Here is a 20,000-nt window from a genome sequence, read left to right as displayed (position 1 = left end):
ACAGAAACACGAACGCATAGACTCCAAGCGTCTACTTGGCAGACAGGGACGAAGAAGAACGTGTGATAAAGAAGATGATAAATGAGCTCTGGTGAAGGTTTTGTGTACAGCTGAACCATTCTGACAGAGTAGCACGCTGCAGACTTGTCTTAGTAATGGATGTGTACTTCAGGAGGGATGGAGGGAGTCATCAAGAGAGGAGAGAAAGGGAGGATGAGTTATAATCAACGAGGAGGGAGAGAAGACAGGGAGGGGGAAAGCAAGCGATCTACAGCATGTTTAGGAGAGAGAGAGGCTGAGTAAAGTTTCTTACCCGGTTACAACATTTTCCTCGCGCACAGCTGATCCTCAACACCAATACATTCGCGAGCATCGCTAGGAGGAACTCAAGGTAAGTGAATCAGGACTTTGTCAAATGGAAACTGTATAATGACATTGTTATATCTATTGCTGACAAGTCAACTAATTGTTTCCATGAATGCACGCGGATGCAGAACACGGTTTTTTGCCGCTTGCTTCCCCATTGAATGTATTTTTCCCCCGTTGGAAATAAATGACAATCTGAAGACAATTCAACAGTGTTCTGTGCATTTATGCCTGAATGGAAACGAGAAGAATATTTTCGAAAATGCACGTTGCTACAAGTAATTATTGTCTTAAGCTTTGTGTGAGGATGTGTTCCACATAAATGTATGCTGTGCGTCTGTGGACGTGGCTGCTAGAATGAATCCATTCTGACAGAAAGACTACCGGGTACTTCAGGCGTGTTTTCTCTCTCTGGGTCAATTCTACAATGTTGACAGAATAACATTGTCATGCGCATACGAACAACATATTCAATAAACTATACAAATATTTGCATACAACATGGTACACTTGCATTTGATGTATAAAAAATATATATGTATATTATTTGTTGTCTTTTGAACTTGGCTGAACTGTAGCTGTAGGCTATTGCCAAGCTACTGACCTATAACGTATTAAGTTAGAACTGATTACTTTAAAGTATGATGACAGATGCCAAAGACATTTAAAAGGGCAATCTGCGATTCCAACAACAACAAAGCAGGGGCCCCGCCACTGTTTTGCAAAAACAGTAAAAAAAAAAATGTGTGGTGGATAATGAGATCTTGAACTATTGGGTTCTTCAATGACAGACAGTCCCATCACCTGGACTCATTTTCTCTCTCTGTTTCTAATCATGTCAAATAAAAATGTGAAGACTGTCAGTACTGTTATTTTGGTACTAGTGTTACTGTTTATCAATATTGGCACGCCGTCGTGCCCAGCAGGGAATGATCAAACTGTAAAACGTAGGTTCTCTCATAACTTCCCACAGAGGGAAACTAAAGCTTCCTCCCTTCTCATCATCCTTTCATTCATCCATCATTCTCACCATTGATCCGTCTTTTTAAAGAATGTTAACATTCCAGGAGTTGTGTAAAACACCAGGGATTTCCTCTTTGGCCATATCACTCTGTCACTCTGATTCACACACACGCACGCACACGCACGCACGCACGCACGCACGCACGCACGCACGCACACACAAACACACGCACACAAAACACGCACGCACACACACGCGCGCACGCACACACATACAGTAAATGCACATGCTTGCATGCACACATACTCCCCTACACACATAAACACTCATCCATTCTCTCCCTCCCTCCCTCCAATCCATCCTCTACAGTGTTGTCCAACTCTAAACTCTCAACATGTGTCTCTCTCAACCCCCGAGCCAAACCCTTCTCTAAATACTGTGGACTCAAACTGGTCGTAAATGTCAGTAGTGAAATCCAAGTGGGTTTCTCACCTCTCCTCTCCTCAAGCAGGAAGTACCAGGTTTATTCAGGTAACGGTTTGTGATGCTACTTAGTGTCCATGTCTAACTGATACCTCCTGATGTGACCAGATCATTCAGACACCAGGGAAGTGAGAGAACTTAGCCTGCCTCTGATGTTCTCACTAGATGGCCAAGCTGCAAAGTCTAGATTGTCGTAAAAAGGTATGGGAGCAGGTTAGCAGTGTGGTTAAGGTTTGGGTTAGGTTTCAAATCAGATTTGAAGAAGATAAATTGTAGAGCTAAGCAAGGCTTCTGACTTTGCATCTTGGCCAGATAGGGACAACTCTAATGTGGGCTGAGTTTTCTATTAGAACCCATAACTCTCTTACAAGGCCAATACTTTCTCCTATAAGCTTCAGTCTCGATTACTGCTGCAATTCAGGGAATTCAAGATATTTAACCTGCTTTAGTTAAAGCCAAGGAAATCACTGGTACTGGAAAAATGCTTGTGAACCTTTTTATTTGATCAGATTAGAAGTTAAATGCACAAAGACTCAAGTATTTAGGGTTATGGAAAGCTGCGTCTCGTCTAGAATGAACCTTTTTGTAACATGATCCAGCTGGAACCTTGGGAAATATGTTTTGACCTGGTCAAATGTGACTAAATACCCAGTTCCATAGTTTAGGACCTAGAAGGAACTATAACCCAGTTCCATAGTTTAGGACCTAGAAGGAACTATAACCCAGTTCCATAGTTTAGGACCTAGAAGGAACTATAGCCCAGTTCCATAGTTTAGGACCTAGAAGGAACTATAACCCAGTTCCATAGTTTAGAACCTAGAAGGAACTATAACCCAGTTCCATAGTTTAGGACCTAGAAGGAACTATAGCCCAGTTCCATAGTTTAGGACCTAAAAGGAACTATAACCCAGTTCCATCACTGGACTGATGGAATAGTCTTGAACAGCATTTACTGTGATGTGAAAAGTCTCCCTAGATTGCAAAGCTCTTTCTCTTCTCCCCCGATCTTTGTCTCTTGTCTCTTCTCTCTTTCTCTCTCTCTGACTCTCTCACTCTCTCCCTTCCCCCTTCTCTTTCCACCAACCCTGCTCCCTCTCTCTCCTCTCTCTCCTCACTCTACCTCCCTGACCAATGATGTAACACACAAAGTGATTGGCTGTCTAGGACCTCTAGTGTGTCAACCCAGGCCTGATGCCAGAATCAAATTAGAGAGAGAGAGAGCGAGAGAGAGTGATGTATACTGGGCTTGGTGACCTGTCCCTGTCCCACTAACAGATGTCTTGTAGAGACACTGGAAGTGTGTGTCCAACCGTGAGCTCATGTGGACATGGCTGGCAGTCAATGTTAATGTTTTCATATGGTTGTTTGGTAATGTTTACATGTACAGAGTGGATGTGGTAATACGGCGGTAATGTTTTCATGTTTAATACAGCAGGTGTGAGCATGAGCAGGTAGGTTGAGTGACACACACACACATACACACACACACACACACTAAAGAGAAGTGATCATGGCCCGTACATGAGCCAATACCAACACATTCAGCTGTCCCTGGTCTCACTCATTACCTTACCTTCTCTCTCCCCACATCTCTCTCCCTCTCCCTCTCGCCCTATTTCCCCACCTCCCTTTCTCTCTCTACCTCTCCCCCCTCTCGCTATCTCTCTCTCCCTCAGGTGTGGTCATCATGTTGGGGGTGTGTCTGTCCGTCCTGTTGCTCCTCCCCCTGGCCACGTCCATCCCCTCCACCTCCAGACCTCCCCCAAGACTATGCAGACGATGCTGCGACCCCCTGCAGCCCCCAGAATCCTCTGCTGCACACCATGCCCACCACGCCGCCGCCACGCCAGAGGTCCACACCTACATCAACATGACCATACTCAAAGGTAAGGGACAACACACACACACACACCAGTACATCATCAGTATCTTAGATGACCAACCTCAAAGGTACAGTACAAAGAAACATCCCAACAGACAAGATGAGATATAGGCATTGCCTTAGAGCGACGATTCCCAAGCCAGTCCTCCAAAACTAGCCTTTATAAGGATGTAACAGCTTATTGAAAAGAAGACACTTGGCAGGATCAGTAATCAGCCAGGCCAGCGTTCTTAAAGAACAAAATAACACACACAGAAGACACAGGGAATCAAACCGAACACACACACACCACAGACACACACAAACACACACAGAGACACACACAAAGAGATAAAGACCTTGTGTTCAATTTCTAAGCCTTATTCCTCTAAAATAGTCCAGGAGACATGTCATGTATTGTTTTATCTGGTGTGTGTGTGGTTATGGTTTAATCTGTGTTCTGTGATAGAGATTCCATGTCAGGTTTAGCTGACCCCTGACCCTATCCCAAAAACAACAGGTAGTTACGTTTCTCTCACTTAGAAGCGTGGCACACACATGGACATGCACATACACACAATCTGAAAAAAAATCATTGAAATCATTGTTTAGAGTGAGGGAGGGAGGGACGGTGGGAGGGAGGGAGGGACAGTGGAAGGGGGAGGGGGAGGGAGGGAGGGACAGGGAAGGGAGGGAGGGAGGGACAGTGGAAGGGAGGGAGGGACAGTGGAAGGGAGGGAGGGACAGTGGAAGGGAGGGAGCGAGGGAGGGTGGGAGGGAGGGAGGGAGGGTGGAAGGGAGGGAGGGAGCGAGGGAGGGTGGGAGGCTCCCAGAAGGCAGTATTCACCTGGCACTGAACCTGATGATGTGGCTGAAAACACACACACAGATAAATACACACCCACACAGCCTCATATAATCAAGCAGTGGTGTGTGAGAGGATTGATACTGAAACAATCCAGTTTGGTTAGAAAAGAGGCACTAGCTAACTATATAAAGACAATATATATAGAGACTAACTATATAAAGACAATATATATATAGAGACTAACTATATATAGACAATATAAATAGAGACTAACTATATATAGACAATATATATATAGAGACTAACTATATAAAGACTATATAAATAGAGACTAACTATATAAAGACAATATAAATAGAGACTAACTATATAAAGACAATATATATATAGAGACTAACTATATAAAGACAATATAAATAGAGACTAACTATATAAAGACAATATAAATAGAGACTAACTATATAAAGACAATATATATATAGAGACTAACTATATAAAGACAATATAAATAGAGACTAACTATATATAGACAATATATATATAGAGACTAACTATATAAAGACAATATATATAGAGACTAACTATATAAAGACAATATAAATATAGAGACTAACTATATAAAGACAATATATATAGAGACTAACTATATATAGACAATATATATATAGAGACTAACTATATAAAGACAATATATATATAGAGACTAACTATATATAGACAATATAAATAGAGACTAACTATATAAAGACAATATATATAGAGAACTAATAAAGACAATATATATAGAGACTAACTATATATAGAGAGACTAACTATATAAAGACAATATATATAGAGACTAACTATATAAAGACAATATATATATAGAGACTAACTATATATAGACAATATATATAGAGACTAACTATATAAAGACAATATATATATAGAGACTAACTATATATAGACAATATATATAGAGACTAACTATATAAAGACAATATATATATAGAGACTAACTATATATAGACAATATATATAGAGAGACTAACTATATAAAGACAATATATATATAGAGACTAACTATATAAAGACAATATAAATATAGAGACTAACTATATAAAGACAATATATATAGAGACTAACTATATATAGACAATATATATATAGAGACTAACTATATAAAGACAATATATATAGAGACTAACTATATATAGACAATATAAATAGAGACTAACTATATATAGACAATATATATATAGAGACTAACTATATATAGACAATATATATAGAGACTAACTATATAAAGACAATATATATATAGAGACTAACTATATAAAGACAATATATATAGAGGCTAACTATATAAAGACAATATATATAGAGACTAACTATATATAGACAATATATATAGAGACTAACTATATAAAGACAATATATATAGAGACTAACTATATAAAGACTATATATATAGAGACTAACTATATAAAGACAATATATATATAGAGACTAACTATATAAAGACAATATATATAGAGACTAACTATATAAAGACAATATATATAGAGACTAACTATATAAAGACTATATATATAGAGACTAACTATATAAAGACAATATAAATAGAGACTAACTATATAAAGACAATATATATAGAGACTAACTATATAAAGACAATATATATAGAGACTAACTATATAAAGACAATATATATAGAGACTAACTATATAAAGACAATATATATAGAGACTAACTATATAAAGACAATATATATATAGAGACTAACTATATATAGACAATATATATAGAGACTAACTATATAAATAATGTATATAGAGACTAACTATATAAAGAATGTATATAGAGACTAACTATATAAAGACTATATATATAGAGACTAACTATATAAAGACTATATATATAGAGACTAACTATATAAAGACTATATATATAGAGACTAACTATATAAAGACAATATATATAGAGACTAACTATATAAATACTATATATAGAGAGACAAACTATATAAAGACTATATATTTAGGGACTAACTATATAAAGACTATGTATATAGAGACTAACTATATAAAGACAATATATATATAGAGACTAACTATATAAAGACTATATACAGTGGGGCAAAAAAGTATTTAGTCAGCCACCAATTGTGCAAGTTCTCCCACTTAAAAATATGAGAGGCCTGTAATTTTCTTCATAGGTACACTTCAACTATGACAGACAAAATGAGAAAAAAAATCCAGAAAATCACATTGTAGGATTTTTAATGATATTATTTGCAAATTATGGTGGAAAATAAGTATTTATTTATTTAATTCCCTAGTCAATAAGTCTAACTATATAAAGCCTATATATAGAGACTAACTATAGCTGACTAAGTCTAACTATATAATGACTATATATAGAGACTAACTATAGCTGACTAAGTCTAACTATATAATGACTATATATAGAGTCTAACTATAGCTGACTAAGTCTAACTATATAATGACTATATATATAGAGTCTAACTATAGCTGACTAAGTCTAACTATATAATGACTATATATATAGAGTCTAACTATAGCTGACTAAGTCTAACTATATAAAGCCTATATATAGAGACTAACTATAGCTGACTAAGTCTAACTATATAACGACTATATATATAGAGTCTAACTATAGCTGACTAAGTCTAACTATATAATGACTATATATATAGAGTCTAACTATAGCTGACTAAGTCTAACTATATAAAGCCTATATATAGAGACTAACTATAGCTGACTAAGTAACTAATAATGACTATATAATGAGACTAACTATATATAACTATATAATGACTATATATATAGAGTCTAACTATAGCTGACTAAGTCTAACTATATAAAGACTGTATATAGAGACTAACTATAGCTGACTAAGTCTTTATGTAAACTTCTGACCCACTGGAATTGTGATACAGTGAATTATAAGTGAAATCATCTGTCTGTAAAAAGGACATGTGTCACAAAGTAGATGTCCTAACAGACTTGCAAAACTATAGTTTGTTAACAAGACATTTGTGGAGTGGTTGAAAAACTAGTTTTAATGACTCCAACCTAAGTGTATGTAAACTTCCGACTTCAACTGTATATAGAGACTAACTATAGATATATAAGTCCAACTATATATATATATATATATATATATATATATTAGCCGGTGTAGGCCGTCCTTGTAAATAAGAATTTGTTCTTAACTGACTTGCCTAGTTAAATGAAGGTTACAAAAAAATATGTATATATATAAATATACAGTAGCCAGAAAAAATATGTATATATATATATAAATACAGTAGCAAGAAAAAATATGTGTATATATATATATACAAAAAAATATGTATATATATAAATATACAGTAGCAAGAAAAAATATGTATATATATATAAATACAGTAGCAAGAAAAAATATGTGTATATATATATATACAGTAGCAGGAAAAAATATGTATATATATATATAAATACAGTAGCAAGAAAAAGTGTGTGAACCCTTTGGAATTACCTGTGTTTCTGCATAAATTGATCATCAACTTTTATCTGATCTTCATCTAAGTCACAACAATAGACAAATATAGTCTGCTTAAACTAATAACACAGAAACAATTATACATGTTCATGTCTTTACTGAACACACTCTGTAAACATTCACAGTGCAGGGTGGAAAAGTATGTGAATCCTTGGATTTAATAACTGGTTGACACTCCTGGCAGCAATAACCTCAACCTAATGTTTGCTGTAGTTGTGGATCAAACCTGCACAACGGTCAGGAGGAATTTTGGACCATTCCTCTTTACAAAACTGTTTCAGTTGAGCAATATTCTTGGGCTGTCTGGTGTGAACTGCTCATGAGGTCATGCTAAAGCATCTCAATCGGGTTGAGGTCAGGACTCTGACTGGGCCATTCCAGGAGTATTTTCTTCTGTTGAAGCCGCTTCTGTGTTTTGGGTCGTTGTCCTGTTGCATCACCCAACTTCTGTTGAGCTTCAATTGGCGGACAGATATCCTAACCATCTCCTGCAAAATGTCTAGATGGGAATTCCTTTTTCCGTCGATGATAGCAAGCTGTCCAGACCCTGAGGCAGTAAAGCAGCCACAAACCATGATGCTCCCTCCACCATACTTTACAGTTGGGATGAGGTTTTTATGTTGGTGTGCTGTGCCTTTTTTTCTCCACACATAGTGTTGTGTGTTCTTTCCTTCCAAACAACTCAACTTTAGTTTAATCTGTCCACAGAATATTTTGCCAGTAGTTCTGTGGAACATCCAGATGCTCTTTTGCAAACTTCAGACATGCAGCAATGGTTTTTTTGGACAGCAGTGGCTTCTTCCGTGGTGTCCTCCCATGAACACCATTCTTTTTTAGTGTTTTACATATCGTAAACTCGTCGACAGAGATGTTAGCATGTTCCAGAGATTTCTGTAAGTCTTTAGCTGACACTCTAGGATTCTTCTTAAACTGCAGGACGGCCACTCCTAGGGAGAGTAGCAAAAGTGCTGAACTTTCTCCATTAATAGATCATTTGCCTTACCGTGGACTGATGAACATCAAGGCTTTTAGAGATACTTTGGTAACCCTTTCCAGCTTTAGGCAAGTCAGCAATTCTTTATCTTAGGTCTTCTGAGATCTCTTTTGTTCGAGGCATGGTTCACATCAGGCAATGCTTCATGGGAATAGCATGAATAGCATTTATATTGCAGGCTCTAACCAACGTCTCCAATCTCATCTCATTGATTGGACTCCGGGTTATCAGAGTCCTGACTCCAATGAGTTTTTGGATCATTAGTCATTAGCTTAGGGGTTCACATACTTTTCCCAACCTACACTGTGAATGTTTAAATGATGTATTCAATATCGACAAGACAAACAATATAATTTGTGTATTATTCGTTTAAGCACACTGTCTATTGTTGTGACTTAGACAGTGTCTATCATAAAGCACAATGTCCAGATGCTTTTCAACTTCTTGTCCTACTGATAGTAATCATGGCTTGAAGGCTTATCTACAGATCTAGGATCAGTTTACACTATCCTAACCCTGACCATCACTATCTAGACAGCAGGAAGAATACTGACCTCGGATGAGTGCTAAGAGGCGACTGTATCTAGAGGATGATCATTTAAACAGGACCTGGACAAGAGGGGGCCTGTTTAGATCATGTGGTTAAAGCATCAGAGATGTCCATATATGGTCAATGGGTGTTGAAAATCCACCAAGCCCTCGGATAAGGGAGCACACACACACACACACACACACACACACACACACACACACACACACACACACACACAGAAGAAGAGAGTATTTCCTTGCTCATGCTATCTCAGATAGATCTAGACTACATATGTTCTTTCTCTTTCCCTCCCCAGGTGATAAAGGTGACAGAGGAGATAAAGGCATGCCAGGGAAAAATGGTAAAGAAGGTCCCCAAGGTTACCGGGGTCCCATGGGTCCTCAAGGGACTAAGGGCCAGGCGGGCGCCCCGGGAGATGCCTGTAAGACACAGCACTCCTCCTTCTCTGTAGGGAGACGTAAATCCCTCCACAGTATAGACTACTACCAGGCCCTGGTGTTTGACACGGTGTTCGTCAACCTCTACGAGCACTTCAACATGTTCAAAGGTAATTGAAGAACCACAAGGACACACACACACACACACACACACTATTTTAAACTTTATTTTTTTACCTCTTTTTCTTTCAAATTTCGTGATATCCATTTGGTAGTTACAGTCTTGTCCCATCGCTGTAACTCCCTTACGGACTCGGGAGAGGCGAAGGTCGAGAGCCATGTGTCCACCGAAACACGGCCCTGACAAGCCGCACTGCTTCTTGACACTCTGCTCACTTAACCCGGAAGCCCGCTGCACCAATGTGTCGGAGGAAACACTGTACACCTGGCAACCGAAGTCAGCGTGCAGGTGTGCGGCCCGCCACAGGAGTCGCTAGAGCGCGATGGGAGAAGTACATCCCAGCCGGCAAAACCCTCCCCTAACCCGGACAACTCTGGGTCAATTGTGCGGCGTCTCATGGGTCTCCCGGTCGCGGCCGGCTGCAACACAGCCAGGTATCGAACCCGGATCTGTAGTGATGCCTCTAGCACTGTGATGCAGTGCCTTAGACTACTGCCCCACTCAGGAGGCCCCACACACTTTTCCCCACATGTTCAAAGGTAAATTCTACTTCTACGTCCGTGCGTCTACTACTCCGATGTCTCTAGGGTGCAGGCTTTTGTTCCAGCCCAGCACTAATAATTTTTAAAAAAAAACACCTGATTCTAACACTTTCTCTTCTCTCAAGGTAAATTCTACTGCTTCATCCCAGGATCAACATCTTCAACATCACTTATTTGCAGTATTTTTGTTCCAGCCCAGCATTAAAACGCCTGACTCTAACACTAACTAATCACTTTCTCCTCCTTTCTCTGAAGGTAAATTCTACTGCTTCGTCCCAGGTATCTACTTCTTCAACGTGAACATCCACACGTGGAACTTCAAGGAGACCTACCTCCACCTGATGCACAACGATAAGGAGCAGGTGATCCTGTACGCCCAGCCCAGTGAGAGGTCCATCATGCAGAGTCAGAGTGTGATGATGGACCTGGCGCTGAACGACGAGGTCTGGGTCAGGCTCTACAAGAGGGAGAGGGAGAACGCCGTCTATAGTGATGACGTGGACGTCTATATTACCTTTAATGGATACCTGGTGGCGCCTAGTGTCCAGTGATCAGAGTGGAGGGGGAGGAAACTCTGTGTTGGATTTTGGTCGTTTTATCATGCCAAGAGAGAGAGGGAACTTGCGCCAGTGTTGGATTTTTGATTTTGCTTGTGCCTATATTGCCTTCAGTGCTCACCAAATTCAAATGTAATCTGGTTTGATTTTGGTTGTCCGTTTGCAGTGCCTTCAGTTCTCACCAAATGGACATTTTAGTTGTTCCTTTGTAGTGCCTTCAGTTCTCACCAAATGGACATTTTAGTTGTTCCTTTGCAGTGCCTTCAGTTCTCACCAAATGGACATTTTAGTTGTTCCTTTGTAGTGCCTTCAGTTCTCACCAAATGGAAACTCTGGGTTGATTTTGATTGTTCCTTTTTGGTGCTTTCAGTGCTCACCAAATGGAAACTCTGGGTTGGATTTTGTTTGTTCTTCCGTTGCTCCTAAAGCAGCCAATGATACAAATGACCTGCGCACACGTTTTCCTCTGCCTCACGATGTATTCCTCTCAGGTACTTTGAATGGGGAGGATTGTGGGCAGTGTTGTGCAGTGTTGCAGTGTTGTGTAGTCCCAGTGAGAAAATTTGGTTGAAATTACAGAACTTTTTAAGCTTTTCAACGTCTTTTCAACATATTATTTTGACCCCCAAAAAAATTCAATGTCTTTTCAATGTCTTTTGCTCATAGGGTGGTTTTGGGACTAGACTTGAATGGACCCTGCATTGAACTGTTGCTAAGGTGACCTCAAGGCTTTAAAAGTGAAAAAGGAGATCATGCCATATCAAATGAATATATAGAAATTGTTGAGTAAGTAATGCAAGATTGTATTGATATATACAGTGCCTTGCGAAAGTATTCGGCCCCCTTGAACTTTGCGACCTTTTGCCACATTTCAGGCTTCAAACATAAAGATATAAAACTGTATTTTTTTGTGAAGAATCAACAACAAGTGGGACACAATCATGAAGTGGAACGACATTTATTGGATATTTCAAACGTTTTTAACAAATCAAAAACTGAAAAATTGGGCGTGCAAAATTATTCAGCCCCTTTACTTTCAGTGCAGCAAACTCTCTCCAGAAGTTCAGTGAGGATCTCTGAATGATCCAATGTTGACCTAAATGACTAATGATGATAAATACAATCCACCTGTGTGTAATCAAGTCTCCGTATAAATGCACCTGCACTGTGATAGTCTCAGAGGTCCGTTAAAAGCGCAGAGAGCATCATGAAGAACAAGGAACACACCAGGCAGGTCCGAGATACTGTTGTGAAGAAGTTTAAAGCCGGATTTGGATACAAAAAGATTTCCCAAGCTTTAAACATCCCAAGGAGCACTGTGCAAGCGATAATATTGAAATGGAAGGAGTATCAGACCACTGCAAATCTACCAAGACCTGGCCGTCCCTCTAAACTTTCAGCTCATACAAGGAGAAGACTGATCAGAGATGCAGCCAAGAGGCCCATGATCACTCTGGATGAACTGCAGAGATCTACAGCTGAGGTGGGAGACTCTGTCCATAGGACAACAATCAGTCGTATATTGCACAAATCTGGCCTTTATGGAAGAGTGGCAAGAAGAAAGCCATTTCTTAAAGATATCCATAAAAAGTGTTGTTTAAAGTTTGCCACAAGCCACCTGGGAGACACACCAAACATGTGGAAGAAGGTGCTCTGGTCAGATGAAACCAAAATTGAACTTTTTGGCAACAATGCAAAACGTTATGTTTGGCGTAAAAGCAACACCCTGAACACACCATCCCCACTGTCAAACATGGTGGTGGCAGCATCATGGTTTGGGCCTGCTTTTCTTCAGCAGGGACAGGGAAGATGGTTAAAATTGATGGGAAGATTGATGGAGCCAAATACAGGACCATTCTGGAAGAAAACCTGATGGAGTCTGCAAAAGACCTGAGACTGGGACGGAGATTTGTCTTCCAACAAGACAATGATCCAAAACATAAAGCAAAATCTACAATGGAATGGTTCAAAAATAAACATATCCAGGTGTTAGAATGGCCAAGTCAAAGTCCAGACCTGAATCCAATCGAGAATCTGTGGAAAGAACTGAAAACTGCTGTTCACAAATGCTCTCCATCCAACCTCACTGAGCTCGAGCTGTTTTGCAAGGAGGAATGGGAAAAAAATTCAGTCTCTCGATGTGCAAAACTGATAGAGACATACCCCAAGCGACTTACAGCTGTAATCGCAGCAAAAGGTGGCGCTACAAAGTATTAACTTAAGGGGGCTGAATAATTTTGCACGCCCAATTTTTCAGTTTTTGATTTGTTAAAAAAGTTTGAAATATCCAATAAATGTCGTTCCACTTCATGATTGTGTCCCACTTGTTGTTGATTCTTCACAAAAAAATACAGTTTTATATCTTTATGTTTGAAGCCTGAAATGTGGCAAAAGGTCGCAAAGTTCAAGGGGGCCGAATACTTTCGCAAGGCACTGTATATTGATAACTCAGTGTTGTGTGTTTTTATAGAGATTTACTTTAAGCTGCAGAGCAGCTTGTAACATGTAAATATTTGTATAGATTTTTGTTACCTAAAACGTTTTATCACTTGTCTGGGTGCCAGTTGGTCTGTTGTTGTCACGTCCTGAACACAATACGGTACTGTTGCTGAATGCACTTTGAAAAGGTTCTGCATCCAGGCTGGGCTTACCCTAACCCGATACCACCAAAACCTGAAAGTACTGAATTCCATTGTATCAATACAACACATACTGTATCAGAAAAATATAAACCAAACAATCATTTGTAAAAACCCATTCAAACTAGAAGCCCATTCTAAACCAGACCTTCTAGAACCATTACTCCCCCATTGTCAGTTGAGCAGGTTGAACAGATGCATTCTATCTTTCACCTAGAGGTTAAAGGTCAAACCCTGACCCCCTGACCCCTGCCTGTTTCCCACCATTAGAGTACACAACCCCTCATTACTGTCAAGATTTGAATATGTCCTAGTATTGCAATACATGGGGAATAGGGTGCCAAAAGTAGTGCACTATATAGGGAATATAAGGTGTGTCCTAGTATGTCATAGTAGTGCACTATATAGGGAATATAAGGTGTGTCCTAGTATGTCATAGTAGTGCACTATATAGGGAATATAAGGTGTGTCCTAGTATGTCATAGTAGTGCACTATATAGGGAATATAAGGTGTGTCCTAGTATGTCATAGTAGTGCACTATATAGGGAATATAAGGTGTGTCCTAGTATGTCATAGTAGTGCACTATATAGGGAATATAAGGTGTGTCCTAGTATGTCATAGTAGTGTACTATGTAGGGAATACGGGTGCAGTCTGGGATTATCAGTTTTGTTTGACAGCTCCAATGAAAAACCCAACTAAAAGCTAAAGAGAGGAAAGACAACAACATGTGGGTTGGATGGTGATGGTTGAATTGGTTGCCAGATGGACGACCATATCTCTCCTATTACTGCTAATTCTGTCCTCAGTCCACAGGGACTGGGGCTAAACTGGAGATAGAGGAGAGACCAGCTGGTGTATTAGGCCATGACTACATAGCGTTGTAGCCAATTAGAATAGGCTTTACTGGTGTAGTTCCCTAGGCAATAGCTCCGTAGCCAATTAGAAGAGGCTTTAGTGGTGTCATTCCCTAGTCAATAGCTCTGTAGCCAATTAGAATAGGCTTTGCTGGTGTAGTTCCCTAGGCAATAGCTCCGTAGCCAATTAGAAGAGGCTTTAGTGGTGTCATTCCCTAGTCAATAGCTCTGTAGCCAATTAGAATAGGCTTTGCTGGTGTAGTTCCCTAGGCAATAGCTCCGTAGCCAATTAGAAGAGGCTTTAGTGGTGTAATTCCCTAGTCAATAGCTCCGTAGCCAATTAGAAGAGGCTTTAGTGGTGTAATTCCCTAGTCAATAGCTCCGTAGCCAATTAGAAGAGGCTTTAGTGGTGTAATTCCCTAGTCAATAGCTCCGTAGCCAATGTAATAGCGTACCATAGGGATGTACATCCTATGGCTGTTGTACTGTGAGTACCTATTTCCTGGATATCACTCAAAACCAAGAGCAGAAGTTGACACAGTTGGTTTGCTGAACCCAGGAGGCAGAACAGCAGAAAGCATTGTGGGTTGGGTTATTAGCATTTACTCTGTGCCCCAAAACACAGCCATTTATAACCTCGCTCAAACAATGGCTCTGTTTCCTACGCACCTCTACGAATGCAGATGCACTTTCAAGGAGTCCTCTGAGAGTTGTTGGTAGACGGCCTCTCTAAAACTAGCCTGGTCCCAGATCAGTTTGTGCTGTTTGGCATGACAATGACCCTTGCGAGACAGTACAAACAGGTCTGGAACCAGGCTACAGTAAAAGTGAAAAGCAGCAGAACTCCTGTTCCTTCCTGGATGCATTTTATTAGTTCTATTAGACGGTTGTGTAGTTCTCTTGTATTTAGCAGCACTTAGAGCCGTTTATACCCTCATTAAAGACATGGACCCAGTTCATAGTAACGACTCCATCTGAGGTAAACAGTAAAGCTTTGAATCGCCCCACTATCCTATAAACACCATGCTCTATAAAATGAGCCATAAAGTAAGTTGTGGTGTTATGTTACCTGTGAAAGAGTGTTGATAAAACTCCTGCAGTTACTGCTGTTAGAGTTCAAGGTTTAGATGGGAGGGCGGCTGGGAGCAGTTGGTATGACAGGCTATGACAGGTTATGACGTATATTATCTCATGCTCATGGCATGTTTACAAGACAGGTTTCTGGAGAAGGGTTCAAGAGGAGAGTTAGCGAGAGTTTTCAATGACATCAATGACGTCCGATTTCCCCCTGCGTCAAAGTCAGCCACAGCTTCCTCTCTAACACCCTCGCTATCTCTCTAACACCCTCGCTATCTCTCTCCCTCTAACACCCTCGCTATCTCTCTCTCTCTCTCCCGCTCTGTCTCTCTCTCCCTCTAACACCCTCGCTATCTCTCTCTCTCCTCCTCTCTCTCTCTTGCTCTCTCTCCCTCTAACACCCTCGCTATCTCTCTCCCTCTCTGTCTCTCTCTCCCTCTAACACCCTCGCTATCTCTCTCTCTCTCTCCCTCTCTGTCTCTCTCTCCCTCTAACACCCTCGCTATCTCTCTCTCCATCTCTGTCTCTCTCTCCCTCTAACACTCTACTCCCTCTCTTGCTCTCTCTCCTCTCTCTGTCTCTCTCTGTCTCTCCCTGACCTCCCTCTTTTGCTCTCTCTCTCCCTCTCTCTCTCATCCTCTGTCCGTCCGTCCCTCTCTCTCTCTCTCGGGGCTGTTTTTCTTTAAGTCAGTAACAGGAAGCTAATGACAACCAGACCTCTGACTGACCGAACTACCCTGAGAGAAGGGGAAAGAGGGGGAGAAGGAGACAGAGAGGGAGAGGAGAATAGTAGAGAGGACAGAAAAATAGGGAGCGAAAAGGGGTAAAAGGAGAGGGAGAGGGGTAAGGGGTAAAAGGAGAGGGAAAGAAGGAGGATGAGAGAAAGGGAGAAAAGGGGTGAATGGAAGAGAGAGAGAGGAGACTGCATTCTCATGAGAGAGAAGGAGAGAGGGAAAAAGAAAGGGTAAGGCAGAAAGTCTCTGAGAATGTATCCCAGATGGGAGAGTGGGGTCACGACCCCTCAAGTTAGGACATCTCTAAGATCGTCCCTTTCTAGTGTAAACTAACGAACTAACTAACTAATGTAAACATTACAGTAGAGTAGCATGAACTGAGGAAGAGCTGCCGACTCCTGTAAAACAGCGTTGTTTTTCCTGTGGGAACATTCTCTGGCCTAAAGTAAACCAGATATATGTAAATGTGATCCTCCTTTCAGACACAGTATATTAGTAAGAGCTGCATGATAACAACCACTAACGTACAGTAACAGCAGCACATCTTATTGTGTGGGAGGAGAAAGGACCTGGGGTTTTCTAAAGCTTCTCCCCCCTGAGGTTGAGCTGAGTGAAGCTTTCTTGGCTCTCCTGCTCTCTTTGTGTGTTTGGCGTGCCCGCACGTGTGTGTGTGTGTGTGTGAGGCTTTCTTGGCAGGCTTGTTGGATGTAGGGATTTTACCTACCGCGCTTAAGAGGCTGTTGCCAACACAAACACACACAGAGAGGGCCTGAAAGGAGAGAGAGAGAGCGAGAGGAAAGAGGAGAGAGAGAGAGAGAGCGAGAGAGGAAGGACTAGAAATAGAGGTTGAGTAATGGTATGCATGTATCAGGGACTTAATCACACAGGGTCAAAGGCAGGGGGTAACACAGCACTGGTTTCTACCTCCAACCAAGCTGTAGTGTTTGTCTATTCCCCTCACTGTGTTACACAGTATAACCCAGTTCCAGTTTGTTAAAGGGAAAGGCTGCCTACTCAGTGTATCAGAGGGATAGTTTAAACAGCTGGTTTAATGGAAGGACCAGTTGTCAGTGTTCCAGGAGTTATACAGGTGCAGTCACACACAGACCTTTAACAAGTTTCTCCACTATACTCAACACCTAGTGACTTTATGTTGATGTTCTATACACTAACATCCTCACACACACCACAGATGCCCTCATTACCATATTTAGCACACTCTCTCTCTCTTTAACTCTCTCTCCTCTCTCCTCTCTCTCTCTCTCTCCTCTCTCTCTCTCTCTCTCTCTCGGTCTCTCTCTGTCTCTCTCTCTCTCTCTCTCTCTGTGTCTCTCTCTGTCTCCTCTCTCTCTCTCCTCTCTCTCCTCTCTCTCTCCTGTCTCTCTCTGTCTCTCTCCTCTCTCTCTCTCTCTCTCTCTCTCTCTCTCTCTCTCTCTCTGTGTCTCTCTCTGTGTCTCTCTGTGTCTCTCTCTGTGTCTCTCTCTGTGTCTCTCTCTGTGTCTCTCTCTGTGTCTCTCTCTGTGTTTCTCTGTCTCTCTCTCTCACTCTCAATTCAATCCAAGGGGCTTTATTGTCATGGGAAACATGTTTACATTGCCAAAGCAAGTGAAATGGATAAACAAAAGTGAAATAAACAATAAAAAGTGAACAGTAAATATTACACTCACACAAGTTGCAAAATAATCTCTCTCTTTTTCTCAATCCTCTCTCTCTCTCTCTCTCTCTCATTCCCACTGGCCTCCAACCATGGCTGATCTGTAACCTCACTGTCTGAGAGGGTCTCAGGGGGATGAAACACATTCCCACTGGCCTCCACACGTGGCTGATCTGTAACCTCACTGTCTGAGAGGGTCTCAGGGGGATGAAACACATTCCTACTGGCCTCCACACGTGGCTGACCTGTAACCTCACTGTCTGAGAGGGTCTCAGGGGGATGATACACATTCCTACTGGCCTCCACACGTGGCTGATCTGTAACCTCACTGTCTGAGAGGGTCTCAGGGGGATGAAACACATTCCTACTGGCCTCCACACGTGGCTGATCTGTAACCTCACTGTCTGAGAGGGTCTCAGGGATACACATTCCTACTGGCCTCCACACGTGGCTGATCTGAACCTCACTGTCTGACTCAGGGGGATGAAACATTCCTACTGGCCTCCACACGTGGCTGATCTGTAACCTCACTGTCTGAGAGGGTCTCAGGGGGATGATACACATTCCTACTGGCCTCCACACGTGGCTGATCTGTAACCTCACTGTCTGAGAGGGTCTCAGGGGGATGAAACACATTCCTACTGGCCTCCACACGTGGCTGATCTGTAACCTCACTGTCTGAGAGGGTCTCAGAGGGATGAAATACATTCCTACTGGCCTCCACACGTGGACATGTATGAAACAGCTCCTATTTGACATAATATTACATAGACTATTCTGCCTAATGACTGGATAATGACTTGAATTGGTGATGTCAGCAGGGGGTGAAGAGGAGACGTTGTTGCATTGCCCTTTGGGTGAGGGAAAACTGATCCTAGATCTGTACCTAAGGGCGACTTCTATCTGGAGACAACTTAAACAGGGTCATAAACAAGAGGGAGTCGAGGAGATTCTTAATGAATTATGGGTAATTAGAATATAGGCACAATTAGGAATATAATTATTTAGGTTTTTGATTGATTGATTGATTGATTGATTGATTGATTGATTGATTGATCAGACGAACGCTAGTAAACTTTTATAATCTGAAGGAATGATGTCTGTGAATTGGTGCTTTAAAAAAACCATGGGTGAGAAATTGTGTTTATAAGTACATGTGCTATTTGTTTTATACATGAATACTATTGATGTTTATATTCTATACGTTTTTGTGTATTAAAGACGTTTTTTGAAAGAGTGAAGTTTGTGTTTATACTATGAGACAGAATGGCACTCTCTCTCTCTCACACACACACACACACACACACACACACACACACACACACACACACACACACACACACACACACACACACACACACACACACACACACACACACACACACACACACACACACACACACACACGCATGCAGAAACAGACACAGACTGGCTCCATCTATAAAGCTGTAATTACAGACTAGGCCACCACAACTATCTCTGACCCCACCCAACACTTTACTGAGGGGCAGCCTGGGACACACACACACACACACTGAACTGCAGTGCCATACTGCAACACAGTGGCAATACCAGCCTGAGGTGTTCTCTCTCTCTAATAATAATCATCGTTATTAATTAATGAGTCCTGCAGCTCTTGTTTACCTCTTGTTATGGTGTTGTTTGTATATGTGTGTGTGTGTGTGTGTGTGTGTGTGTGTGTGTGTGTGTGTGTGTGTGTGTGTGTGTGTGTGTGTGTGTGTGTATATACATGTGTCCGTGCGTGCGTGCGTGCGTGCGTGTGTGTGTCTGTCTGTATGTGTGTCTG

At 41.0% G+C, this 20,000-nt stretch overlaps 2 protein-coding genes across 2 annotated transcripts in view; one reads left to right on the top strand and one right to left on the bottom strand.

The window, feature by feature from the left end:
* Positions 1-177: 177 nt before the first annotated feature.
* Positions 178-18,199, top strand: c1qtnf6b (C1q and TNF related 6b). The gene is made up of 4 exons (XM_065001300.1): positions 178-391; positions 3,490-3,699; positions 9,871-10,122; positions 10,931-18,199. The coding sequence occupies exons 2-4, from the start codon at positions 3,501-3,503 to the stop codon at positions 11,224-11,226; spliced, it is 747 nt and encodes a 248-aa protein (XP_064857372.1). The 5' UTR covers positions 178-391; positions 3,490-3,500; the 3' UTR covers positions 11,227-18,199.
* A 1,641-nt stretch (positions 18,200-19,840) lies between these two features.
* The window catches only part of LOC115143543 (transmembrane protease serine 6), a 19,239-nt gene continuing 19,079 nt past the window's right edge, over positions 19,841-20,000 (bottom strand). Inside the window, exon 18 of the mRNA XM_065001299.1 lies at positions 19,841-20,000. This exon is cut by the window's right edge and continues 1,698 nt beyond it. The gene's annotated coding sequence lies outside the window, so the exon portion shown is untranslated.

The sequence above is a fragment of the Oncorhynchus nerka genome, linkage group LG15 (assembly GCF_034236695.1).
Source record: "Oncorhynchus nerka isolate Pitt River linkage group LG15, Oner_Uvic_2.0, whole genome shotgun sequence".
NCBI classification, from domain to species: Eukaryota; Metazoa; Chordata; class Actinopteri; order Salmoniformes; family Salmonidae; genus Oncorhynchus; species Oncorhynchus nerka.
Note: the sequence above shows the minus strand (reverse complement) of the source record. Positions and strands in the feature narration are given on the sequence as shown.

Excerpts from the sequence above, each read along its gene's own strand:
- c1qtnf6b (XM_065001300.1), top strand. The coding sequence starts at position 3,501 with ATGTTGGGGGTGTGTCTGTCCGTCCTGTTGCTCCTCCCCCTGGCCACG. Across the intron at positions 3,700-9,870 it reads CAACATGACCATACTCAAAG|GTGATAAAGGTGACAGAGGA; the intron begins GTAAGGGACAAC and ends TTCCCTCCCCAG. Across the intron at positions 10,123-10,930 it reads GCACTTCAACATGTTCAAAG|GTAAATTCTACTGCTTCGTC; the intron begins GTAATTGAAGAA and ends CTTTCTCTGAAG.